The sequence below is a fragment of the Macaca fascicularis genome, chromosome 1, assembly GCF_037993035.2.
Source record: "Macaca fascicularis isolate 582-1 chromosome 1, T2T-MFA8v1.1".
NCBI lineage: Eukaryota > Metazoa > Chordata > Mammalia > Primates > Cercopithecidae > Macaca > Macaca fascicularis.
In genome coordinates this window covers 60654308-60666680 of record NC_088375.1, presented here as the reverse complement: position 1 = coordinate 60666680, position 12373 = coordinate 60654308, and the positions used below count along the sequence as shown (strand labels likewise).

At 43.7% G+C, this 12373-nt stretch overlaps 1 protein-coding gene across 6 annotated transcripts in view; it reads left to right on the top strand.

Moving 5' to 3' along the window:
* KLHL12 (kelch like family member 12) overlaps positions 1 to 12373 on the top strand; it is a 38741-nt gene that overhangs the window by 15188 nt on the left and 11180 nt on the right. For all 6 annotated transcript variants that reach the window (XR_012431589.1, XR_012431588.1, XM_074033201.1 and 3 more), the window contains 2 exons: positions 1570 to 1719; positions 3928 to 4042. Coding sequence is in view for 4 of the 6 variants with exons in the window: in XM_074033201.1 (XP_073889302.1) it covers positions 1570 to 1719; positions 3928 to 4042 (265 nt within the window). In the remaining 2 variants the exon portion in view is untranslated. The remainder of the gene's footprint in view (positions 1 to 1569; positions 1720 to 3927; positions 4043 to 12373) is intronic.

Genomic DNA, 12373 nt, shown 5'->3' with positions numbered 1-12373 from the left:
CACTGTGCTTGGCTAAATTCACAAATCTGTTGTAACCTGTAGCCTCCCTGTCACTTCTCTGGCTCCCCCTCCAGCTAAGCTTTATTTCCTAATTAAAATCTTCTGCCATTGCCATAGCTACTGCTGCTACTGGAACCACCATAGCCACCTTGGTTTCGTGGTTTGGCAAAGTATTAGTCTCTACCACCATAGGGGCCCAGAGCTTCGGCCTCCAAAGTTTCCTCCCTTCATGGGTCTTGTAATTGCCAAAATCACTGTAGCTTCCACCACCTCCAGAATTGCTTCCATCATTACCAAATCCATTATAGCCATCCCCACTGCCGCTTATCCACCACCACCACAGCTGTCATCTCAACTGAAACCACCTCCACGACCACCAGCAAAGTTTCCAGAACCACTTCGACTTCTTTGGCTGGATGAAGCACTAGCCATCTCTTACTTTGACAGGGCTCTCCTAACTTCACAGTTGTGGCCATTCATAGGGTGTTATTTCTGAATGACAGTCTTATTCACAGAGTCATGGTCATCAAAGGTTACAAAGGCAAAGCCCCTTTTCTTGCCACTGGCTCAGTCAGTCATGATTTCAATCACTTCAATTTTTCCAAACTGTTAAAAAATCTCTTAGGTGATGTTCTTCAGTGTCTTCTTTAATGCTGCCAACAAATACCTTTTTCACAGTTAAGTGGGCACCTGGTCTTTTGAGAATCTTCTTTTGAGACAGCTCTCTTTGGTTCCATGACTCTTCCATCCACCTTGTGAGGCCTTGCATTCATGGCTGCATCCACCTTCTCCACAGTGGCCAATGTGACAAACCCAAAGCCCCTGAGCGCTTGGTGTTTGGATCTCTCATTACCACACAGTCCATGAGCATTCCCCATTGCTCAGAATGACTCCTTAGGCTCTCATTGGTTATTTCAAAGCTCAACCCTCCAATGAAGAGCTTCCTCCGCTGTTCGGGCTCTTTTGGAGACTCTGACTTAGACCTGAGGGCAGGGAGAAGACAGACTTTAAAGATACTACTTTGGCAGCATCCACGGGCAGAAAGGCGATAATGCTTTTGAAAACAGCAACTAATGATGTTAGAAAAGCTCCTGCTTCAGAGGCTTGGATGAACAATTTGAGGGGTGAGCCTGGAGATCATTAGATAACAATTATGACTAAAAATTATTTCAAGAGCTGATTGTCAATAAGGCAACAGATTCCCCCACCTACCTTCCCTAAAGTTAGAGAGATGACCAGAGGCAATTCAGGAATGGGGAAAATTCTGAAACGAAGGCCAATATGTGACTAGTGATTTATTACGTACTGTTTATCATTCATATGTGTGTGTGTGTGTGTGTGTGTGTGTGTGTGTGTGTGTATAACCCAAATTGACTATAATTCTTTTCCTGGTCTGTTAGCTGTGTCTGAAAAAAATGTTTTCCCAAGAGCCTAGCTGTTTCTGGAAGATGGGAAATAATGGTGATGGGCAATGGGAAAGCAGGAAGGAGAAAGTGAACGTGGTTACTTTTTGAGATGGTGAGCTAATTGGAAAACTAGGATCCACGGTGTGTAATTACACATTTACAGGTGGATTCTGAAGAGCCAGTCTTTGAGGCTGTCATCAACTGGGTGAAGCATGCCAAGAAAGAGCGGGAAGAATCCTTGCCTAACCTGCTACAGTATGTGCGTATGCCCCTGCTGACCCCCAGGTATATCACGGATGTAATAGATGCTGAGGTAAGTGGTGCAACACTCTCAGGATCCAAAACCTTGACAAACTCTTACCTTAGTGTTCTGTATTCAAAACTGATTATTTTAACGTAGGCACAGAGTCTCCTGGTTTGCCTGTCTAGGAATGCCAGTGAGAGTGGTGCTGGGTAGTTCCCAAGCATATTTCTAAGAAAAGTGAATTTCTTGGCAGACTCTTGACACAAATGAAAATCTGTGGTTCAATTTTGTGTTTTGCTGTATATGTTTTACATGCCCCTAAGTGTTTTGTATAAACACCTGATAATAAACTTTGTCCCCTTCTCCAAATTGCCCTTATGCCACACTTAGCAAGCCTCTTCATTTTTGACTTCTGGTGAAGCCAGCATGAAAGGAATTTGCTGTGTTTTAGTGTCAACTTCAGTCATATGTTGAGTTTATTTATAAAAGTGTTTCTCCAACTTAAGTTCTCTGTGATACTTTTTCATAATTTTTACCATATATGCCACCTATGTTGCCTGGACCATACTTCGAGGGAGCACTGATTTATAACATGTAGGTGAGCCAGCAAGAGAGTTCTTCTTGCTGGCCCAGTCCTAGATCTCTTAGTTAACTACTAACAGTTCTTCAGTTGTTCACATTAGAAAAGTTGCAGGATGGTTAGTGTCACATCTGAAACTCTTTTTCTCCTATTTGTGATTTCTGTCTTTCTTACAACCAATTCACATATCCCTTGTGTCAGTTCTTTACATTGTGGTTAGGAACACAGACTCTGGAACCACACTCGGGCCTGAAATCCCAAATTCACCACTTATTCTGTGAACTTTTAGCAGATGTCTTAATATATTTGTGCCTCAGCTTTCTTATCTGTAAACCAGAGATGATAATAGTACCTTCCTCATAGGTTATTGTTAGCATTGAGTAACTATGTGAAAGCTTTTAAAACCATGTCTTTCTACATAAGTGTTTACTACTATTTATTGTTTGTTTTCCTTTCCAGTTCAACTGAGAACTTCTTGGCTCAGGTTAATAGAGGTGCTATTTAATTAGAGCTGTGTCCTTTAGGGTCCCAACAGGAAACAGATGCTATAGTCTAAAACAGGACAATTTTAGAAGAGTTTTTTTTGTTTTTGTTTTTTTTTTTGAGACAGAGTCTCGCTCTGCCGCCCAGGCTGGCGTGCAGTGGCCAGATCTCAGCTCACTGCAAGCTCCGCCTCCTGGGTTCACGCCATTCTCCTGCCTCAGCCTCCCGAGTAGCTGGGACTACAGGCGCCCGCCACCTCGCCTGGCTAGTTTTTTGTATTTTTAAAGTAGAGACGGGGTTTCACCGTGTCAGCCAGGATGGTCTCGATCTCCTGACCTCGTGATCTGCCCGTCTCGGCCTCCCAAAGTGCTGGGATTACAGGCTTGAGCCACCGCGCCCGGTCAGAAGAGTTTTTTAAAATAAAGAAGCTGTTTACAAAGGTGCAAGTTCAGAGAAACAATAAAAGACCATGAAATAACCTGGATCTAGGACACAAGCTATTAGCAACCCCTAAGCCCGAAGGGACAAGGTTGAGGAGTGGTTACTAGAACCTTAAAGGAAAGAGAATCATGGAGAGTCACTTCCTTGAGAGAAACCTTGACCTTTGGTTGGACTGATCCCAACCAGAAGCTAGAAGGCATAGAAAGCCCTATTGACACAGTTCATATAGGCCAGTCTTCTGAGCCAGAGAACAGAATGGAAAAGGGTACAGAGCAAGTTGGGAGGCAAATGAAAGATGTCTAGTACAGAGCTATCCAAAACAGACATGGTAATTACAACAAGACTGTGGGGGAGATATTTCAGACAAAATACGATTCTTCCTGTCACCCAGAAAATAACAATCTTTTTGGTTTCCCCCTTAAAATTCTTATTAGTTATTATGTACTTATGTTTGCATAATCCCTGAAAGGGCGTACAAACTATGTAAAAATAGTTAAATGTAAGCACTGAGATAGATGGGAAATACTGCTCAACATACATGTTTATGTCATTTGATTTTTTATTCATCTTATATATTATCTATTTTTCAAGTAAATTTTAAAAATCATTCTGGAAACTCAGAGTATAGTTACTACCAGCAGTACTCCTGGAATCACAGGGCTTTGGAAACTGGTTTTCTGTAGTCAGAAGTTAATTCTTTGCATGTGCCATTTGTACTCTTATAGTATTATAGGTATCCCCTGTGCCTCACTCTACTGTCTGCTGTATTTCAGCCTTTCATCCGCTGTAGTTTACAATGCAGGGATCTGGTTGATGAAGCAAAGAAGTTTCATCTGAGGCCTGAACTTCGGAGTCAGATGCAGGGACCCAGGACAAGGGCTCGCCTAGGTAAGCTGATACCTTGGCAGAATGAGGGCATGCTTTTCAGCTACTTCTTGCAGGTGACAACGTAGTTGAAAATAACACTCTATAAGAAGTACAGCCGGGTGCGGTGGCTCAAGCCTGTAATCCCAGCACTTTGGGAGGCTGAGACGGGCGGATCACGGGGTCAGGAGATCGAGACCATCCTGGCTAACACGGTGAAACCCCATCTCTACTAAAAAACACAAAAAACTGGCCAAGCGAGGTGGCGGGCACCTGTAGTCCCAGCTACTCGGGAGGCTGAGGCAGGAGAATGGCTTAAACCCGGGAGGCAGAGCTTGCAGTGAGCTGAGATCTGGCCACTGCACTCCAGCCTGGGCGACAGAGCGATATTCTGTCTCAAAAAAAAAAAAAGAAGTACAGAGACCTTGTTTCAGATCTTTTCTTCTATCATCTCAGACAAGTCGCTTTACCACTCTAAGTTTTCTTTCCTATAATCAAGGATATCTTCTCTATCTACTTCACATAACCATTTGGAAATTAAATAAGATAAAATCTAAAAGCACTTGATACATTGTCAAGCATTACATAACATGTTACAATTTTTTGTCAATATTATTTAGATTCTGTGAATCAGATAATTTTAGTGCCACATAGTGCTTCCACCTACCTCTTCACTTCCCCTTGTGTGGTTTTTCCATTCCGGAATGAAGAGAGGAAGAAAAGGAGCCCAGTATGGTAGAAAGTACATGGGTTTTGGCAGTGACTGTCAGTGTAGGTACCAGTTTACCTCGTACTAGGTATATTAACTTGGGCAGGAACCTTAACCTCTGTGTGCTTCAGTTGCCTCATCTGGAATCATCATAGCACCTGCCTGTAACATTGTTATGAAAAGTAAATAAAGTTATTTATGTAAAGCCTTAATACAGTTCTTGGCACATAATAACTATGTGTATTAGCTATTATCTTAGCAAATAGATCTACGTTCACATCCAAGCCCCAGCAGTGACTGGTTGGGCAAGATATCAATTTATCTGAGCCTATGCATCTACCACTAAGATGAGAGTTAGTGTCTTATCTCAATGAGCTGTTGGGAGGATTAAATGAGATAATGTATATAAGATACCTAACACTATAGCTGGCACACACTAAGTACTCAGATATTTACCATACTTTACATTTCCTATTCTCTCTGCTTCACTGTACCAAGAGCCTAGGTGTATAATGTATAAAAGCATTTTATAAGTTATGAATTACTCTATATGTATGGGGTGGTATTTTGTTTTATTGTTTCCTTTTATCTGACTGAGGACTCATCATGCATGCTAAGGTGTTGATAATTAAGCAGCTCACTGATGGATTTAGGTAGAATGGTGATTTATCCCCTATATTTTATTTTTTCTAATAGAAATGGGGTCTCACTATGTTGCCCAGGGTGGAGTGCAGTGGCATGATCTCGGTTCACTGCAGCCTTAGCCTCCTGGACTCAAGCAGTCTTCATACCTTAGCCTCCCAAGTAGCTGGGACCACAGGCACCGGCCACTATGCCTGGCTAATTTTTGTATTCTTTTGTAGAGACAGAGCCTTCCTTTGTTGCCCAGGCTGGGTCTTGAACTCCTGGACTCAAACAGTTCACCTGCTTTGGCCTCCCAAAGTGCTGGGATTACAGTTGTCCCATATATATATATATATAATTTTTTTTTTTTTTTGAGACAGTCTTGCTCTGCCACCCAGGCTGGAGTGCAGTGGAGCAATCTTGGCTCACTACAACCTCTCCCAGGTTCAAGCAATTCTTGTGCCTCAGCCTCCCGAGTAGGTGGGACAACAGGCGACTGCCACCATCCCCAGCTAATTTTTGTATTTTTAGTAGAGACAGGGTTTCTCCATGTTGACCAGATTGGTCTCAAACTCCTGGCTGCAATTGATCCACCCACCTCGGCCTCCCAAAGTGCTGGGATTACAGGCATGAGCCACCATGCGTGGCTAGCTCCCCTATATTTTTTAATGGCATAAGTACTGTATGTTCAATGTAGAACTTTAGAAATACAGAGAACCAAAAAATAAATAAAAATCATCTATAATCTTACCACTCAAAGATACTGTATTTTAAAAAGAGAACTTTTAGGCCGGGCGCGGTGGCTCAAGCCTGTAATCCCAGCACTTTGGGAGGCCGAGGCGGGTGGATCACGAGGTCAGGAGATCGAGACCATCCTGGCTAACATGGTGAAACCCCGTTTCTACTAAAAATACAAAAAAAACTAGCCGGGCGCGGTGGCGGGCGCCTGTAGTCCCAGCTACTCCGGAGGCTGAGGCAGGAGAATGGCGTGAACCTGGGAGGCGGAGCTTGCAGTGAGCCGAGATCGCGCCACTGCACTCCAGCCTGGGTGACACAGCGCGAGACTCCGTCTCAAAAAAAAAAAAAAAAAAAAAAAGAGAACTTTTAGAAAGGGCATTGTTGATGGTATTTTCTATTACTGCAAGATGACAAAATGTGATCTGTGTTTCATATGCTTCGTACAAAGATACATATCAACACAAGATAGACTGAAGGACTGAATGTTGAAAAACTATGAAAATATTAGAAGAAATTATAGGAAAATATTTGTATACCTTCTGGATGGAAGTCTTTTTTTCTTTTTTGTAAAATATATGTAACAGACCAGGCACTGTGTCTCAGCACTTTGGGAGGCCAAGGTGGGCAGATCACTTGAGGTCAGTAGTTTGAGACCAGCCTGGCCAACATGGCAAAACCCCATCTGTACTAAAAATACAAAAATTGGCAGAGTATGGTGGCACACACCTGTAATCCCAGCTACTTCGGAGGCTGAGGCAGGAGACTCACTTGAACCTGGGAGGCGGAGGTTGCAGTGAGCCGAGATTGTGCCATTGCACTCCATCTCAAAATAAATAAATTAAATATATTTAGCGTAAAATTTAGCATCTTAACCATTTTTACATGTACAGTTGAATCATGTTAAATACACTTACGTTGTTATACAATCAATCTCTCTTTTCATCTTAACGAGACTGAAACTCTGTACCCATTAAACAATAACTCCCAATTCTCCCTTTCCTCCCAGGGTAGGAACTTTTTTTTTTTTTTGAGATGCCGTTTTGCTCTTGTTACCCAGGCTGGAGTGCAGTGGCATAATCTTTGCTCACTGCAACCTCTGCCTCCTAGGTTCAAGTGATTCTCCTGCCTCAGCCTCCCAAGTAGCTGGAATTACAGGTGTGTGCCACCATGCTTGGCTAATTTTTTGTATTTTTTTTTTTTTTTTTTTTTTTGAGATGGAGTCTCACTGTGTCGCCCAGGCTGGAGTGCAGTGGCACGATCTCGGCTCACTGCAAGCTCCGCCTCCTGGGTTCACGCCATTCTCCTGCCTCAGCCTCTCGAGTAGCTGGGACTACAGGTGCCCGCCACAGCGCCCGTCTAATTTTTTGTGTTTTTAGTAGAGACAGGGTTTCACCCTGTTAGCCAGGATGGTGTCAATCTCCTGACCTCGTGATCCGCCCACCTCGGCCTCCCAAAGTGCTGGATGGGATTACAGGCGTGAACCACCGCGCCCGGCCTACTTTTGTTTTTTAAAAAATAATTATTATTTTTAAAAATCAGATTGGGTGGCCGGGTGCGGTGGCTCACGCCTGTAATCCCAGCACTTTGGGAGGCCGAGGCGGGTGGATCACGAGATCAGGAGATCGAGACCATCCTGCTTAACACAGTGAAACCCCGTCTCCACTAAAAATACAAAAAAAAAAAAAAAAAAAAAAATTAGCCGGGCGTGGTGGTGGGCTCCTGTAGTCCAAGCTACTCAGGAGGCTAAGACAGGAGAATGGCCTGAACCCAGGAGACAGAGCCTGCAGTGAACCAAGATCACGCCACTGCACTCCTGCCTGAGCGACAGAGCAAGACTCTGTCTCAAAAAAAAAAAAAAAAAAAAAATTTGGGTTGAGTAACCCTAATCTGAAATTCAGAATGCTCCAAAATCTAAAACTTTGAGTGCCAACGTAATGCTCAAAGGAAATGCTCAATGAAGCGTTTTGAATTTGGGGTTTCTGAATTAGGGATGTGCAAATAGTTATGCAAATAAATAATGCAGATATTACAAAAATCCAAAAATGTCTGAAATCTGAAGCACTTCTTGTCCTAAGCATTTCAGATAAGGGTTACTCAACCTATGAGAGCCAGTGACGTAGTGGAAAGAACCTGGCACTAGGAGATAAGACATTTTGCTTACTTTTATTTTTACTCCCGTGTCCGTCACTCACTCTGGTAACTTGCTGTTGGACAAGTCCTTTAACTTCTCTGGGTTTCCAGTTCTTTATATCAAGAGAGTTAACGTTCAATCACTAAGGTACTTTCCAACATAGAAAAATGTTTCCTTTTTGCATGATAGTACTCATTATTTGCTTATTAAATTGAACTAAAAGCTAATGAAAATTTTTGTGAATCAGTAAACCCAGAAGATTCTTTGAAGGTACATTTCCTGCGTATCTCTGAACAGGCAGCAAAAGGGGCTTCTGCTTGGTTAGAGAACTTGCTTATTCCCCCGACGTTAAAGGATTAGACTGTGAATCTACTATCTTCATAGTCTTGAGGTTATTTTTCAGAAGTTCTAGAAGGGAAATGCTGAAGCAGTTTCCAATTAGATGCTTAGTATCGCTTTGTTATTGCCTTAGAAAGTAGATTGTTCTTACCATCATGTCCTCTACCCATCTCTATCATATTGGCTGCTAAACCAGCTACCAGGATAATGACTCTTCTGCGTACAGCAGAAGGAAATTAAATTGACAGCCAAGTTAAAATAGTCTGCCTGGCCGGGCGCGGTGGCTCACGCCTGTAATCCCAGCACTTTGGGAGGCCGAGACGGGCGGATCACGAGGTCAGGAGATCGAGACCATCCTGGCTAACACGGTGAAACCCCGTCTCTACTAAAAAATACAAAAAACTAGCCGGGCGAGGTGGCGGGCGCCTATAGTCCCAGCTACTCGGGAGGCTGAGGCAGGAGAATGGCGTGAACCCGGGAGGCGGAGCTTGCAGTGAGCTGAGATCCGGCCACCGCACTCCAGCCTGGGTGACAGAGCGAGACTCCGTCTCAAAAAAAAAAAAAAAATAGTCTGCCAAATAAGGGATTTTTAGTTATTAACCTTACCCATTACTGTCTCAAAGAAGATATAATGGAAATTGCTTTTCTAATTTGTGGCTGTCTCCTTTTTTGAACTAAAGATCAATGCAAATGGAAATGTGAGTCTCTGAACCCTGTTATTTAGCAGTCCTGCATCTGCCCTGTTCCTCTAACAGCGTATCACAGCACCTATTCCTCTAAAACGTATCACGGCATACACACACTCCCCTTCCCCTCCTAAAAATAATGACCATGCCACTGCCAGGTTCTTCAGTTTTAGAAATGTGCTTTTTCACACTGTTCTTGTCAGATGTCCTAGACAAGGTTTTCTCATTAAAAAGATAAAAATCTCACTTAACAAGTACTCCATCATTGGCAGAGAACAAACAGGCTTCTTTCTGGATTGACTCTTTCATTAACTTTTTTTTACACGAGTCAGATTGTTTAAGTATTGGTCTCCAACTTAGGGTTAAAACATTAAAACCTTAGGAGTTCTTCTGGAGGAGAAAGACTTTCTAGGCACAAAATAGTGGAAGAAATGACAAAGAATAAAAACATATTTGAATAAAAAAAATATACAAAATTATGACAAATTAGGAACATAGGTTTGGAACAACCCTTTAAAGGGTTAAAGGGTTGGCCAGCGGAGTGGCTCACGCCTGTAATCCCAGCACTTTGGGAGGCTGAGGCAGGCAGATCACCAGAGGTCAGGAGTTCGAGACCAGCCTTACCAAATGGAGAAATCCCGTCTCTACTAAAACTACAGAATTAGCTGGGCGTAGTGGCACATGCCTGTAATCCCAGCTACTCAGGAGAATCGCTAGAACCCGGGAGGTGGAGATTGCAGTGAACCAAGATCGCGCCATTGCACTCCAGCCTAGGCAACAAGAGCAAAACTCTTATCTCATAAATAGATAGATAAGGCCGGGCGCGGTGGCTCAAGCCTGTAATCCCAGCACTTTGGGAGGCCGAGACGGGCGGATCACGAGGTCAGGAGATCGAGACCATCCTGGCTAACATGGTGAAACCCCGTCTCTACTAAAAAATACAAAAAACTAGCCAGGCAAGGTGGCGGGCGCCTGTAGTCCCAGCTACTCGGGAGGCTGAGGCAGGAGAATGGCGTAAACCCGGGAGGCGGAGCTTGCAGTGAGCTGAGATCTGGCCACTGCACCCCAGCCTGGGCGACTCTGTCTCAACAACAACAACAACAACAACAAAATAGATAAATAAGTAAAGCGTTAAAGGGTTAAAACCATTTGTGTGTAAAGAATGCATGAGACAGGGCCAAGAGCAGTGGCTCATACCTGTAATCCCAGCACTTTGAGAGGCTGAGGTGGGCGATGGAGCCCAGGAATTCAAGACCAGCCTGGCCAACTGGGTGAAACTCTGTCTCTACTAAAAATATAAAAATTAGCCGGGCATGGTAACACACGCCTGTAATCCTAGCTATTGGGGAGGTTGAGGCAGGAGAATCATTTTAGCCCAGGAGACAGAGGTTGCAGTGAGCCGAGATCACACCACTGCACTCCATCCTGGGCCACAGAGTAAGACTCTGTCTCAAAAAAAAGAAAAGAAAAGAAAAGAGGGGCCAGGCGCGGTGGCTCACGCCTGTAATCCCAGCACTTTGGGAGGCCGAGGCGGGCGGATCACAAGGTCAGGAGATCGAGACCACGGTGAAACCCCGTCTCTACTAAAAATACAAAAAATTAGCCGGGCGCGGTTGTGGGCGCCTGTAGTCCCAGCTACTCGGGAGGCTGAGGCAGGAGAATGGCGTGAACCCGGGAGGCGGAGCTTGCAGTGAGCCAAGATCGCGCCACTGCACTCCAGCCTGGGCGACAGAGCGAGACTCCGTCTCAAAAAAAAGAAAAAGAAAAGAAAAAAATTAGTGGTCCCAACTACTAGGGAAGCTGAAGTGGGAGGCTGGGAGGATGCTTGAGCCAGGAGGTCAAGGCTGAGGCTGCAGTGAGCCATGATTACACCAGTGCACTCCAGCCTGGGCAACAGAGCAAGACCTTGTATCTAAAAATAAAATAAACAAGAATGCATGAGAGAAACAATATAGATTTGAGTGCACAGTTTGCAGAAGGGCAAGTAAAGCTGGCTATTGATATAAGGGAGGGAGTGCAACCTAATTAATAATAGGGTCTTAGTAATAAAGAATTAAACATACAATTTTTTGCCTACCAGAGTGTCAGAGATTTAAAATCTATCCAGTGCCTCAGAAAATAGAATGAGTTGGCACCTTTATAGTGTTGGTGGGGGTATAATTGGTAACAATTTCAAAAAGACACCTTATATATAAAAATTTTTTTTTTCTTTTTTTTTTTGAGACAGGGTCTCACTCTGCCTCCTAGGCTAGCGTGCAGTGGCATGATCTTGGCTCACTGAGACTCCACTTCCTGGGCTCAAGCAATCCTCCCACCTCAGCCTCCTCAGTAGCTAGGACTACAGGCGTGTGCCACCATGGTCGTCTATTTTGTTTGTTTGTTTTGATACAAGGTCTCACTCTGTCGCTATAGTGCAGTGGCATGATCTTGGCTCACTGCAGCATCCACTTCCTGGGCTCAAGTGATCCTCCCACCTCAGCCTCCCAGGTAGCTGGGACTTGGGACTACAGGTGTGCACCACCAGACCTGGCTAATTTTTTTTATTTTTAGTAGAGACAGGTTTTACCATGCTGCTCAGGCTAGTCTTGATCTCCTGGGCTTGTGCAATCCGCCTGCTTTGGCCTCCCAAAGTGCTAGGGTTACAGGTGTAAGCCACCATGCCTGGCTCAAAAACTTTTTTTCTAATTCATGTTCATTACTCAGCATTCTTCCCATTTCTTTAAGAAAACAACTAGGAAAAGTTTCACGTTCAGGATATTTATCACAGGGTTATTTATGTGATTGTTTATAACCCAAAATTATGAACCCCGAAATGCCTAAGAATATTATAACCATGTACTAAAAGACTTATTTGTATATTTGCAAAATGAAAAACATCAGCATATAATATAATATGGTCACATTTGTGGGGTTTTTTGTTTGTTTATTTTTGGATTTTTTTTGTTTTTGTTTTTGTTTTTTGATGGAGTCTTGTTCTGTCACCCAGGCTGGAGTGCAATGGTGCAATCTTGGCTCACTGCAATCTCTGTTTCCTGAGTTCAAGCAATTCTCCTGCCTCAACCTCCCGAGTAGCTGGGATTACAGGCACGTGCCACCACGTCCGGCTAATTTTTGTATTTTCACCAGAG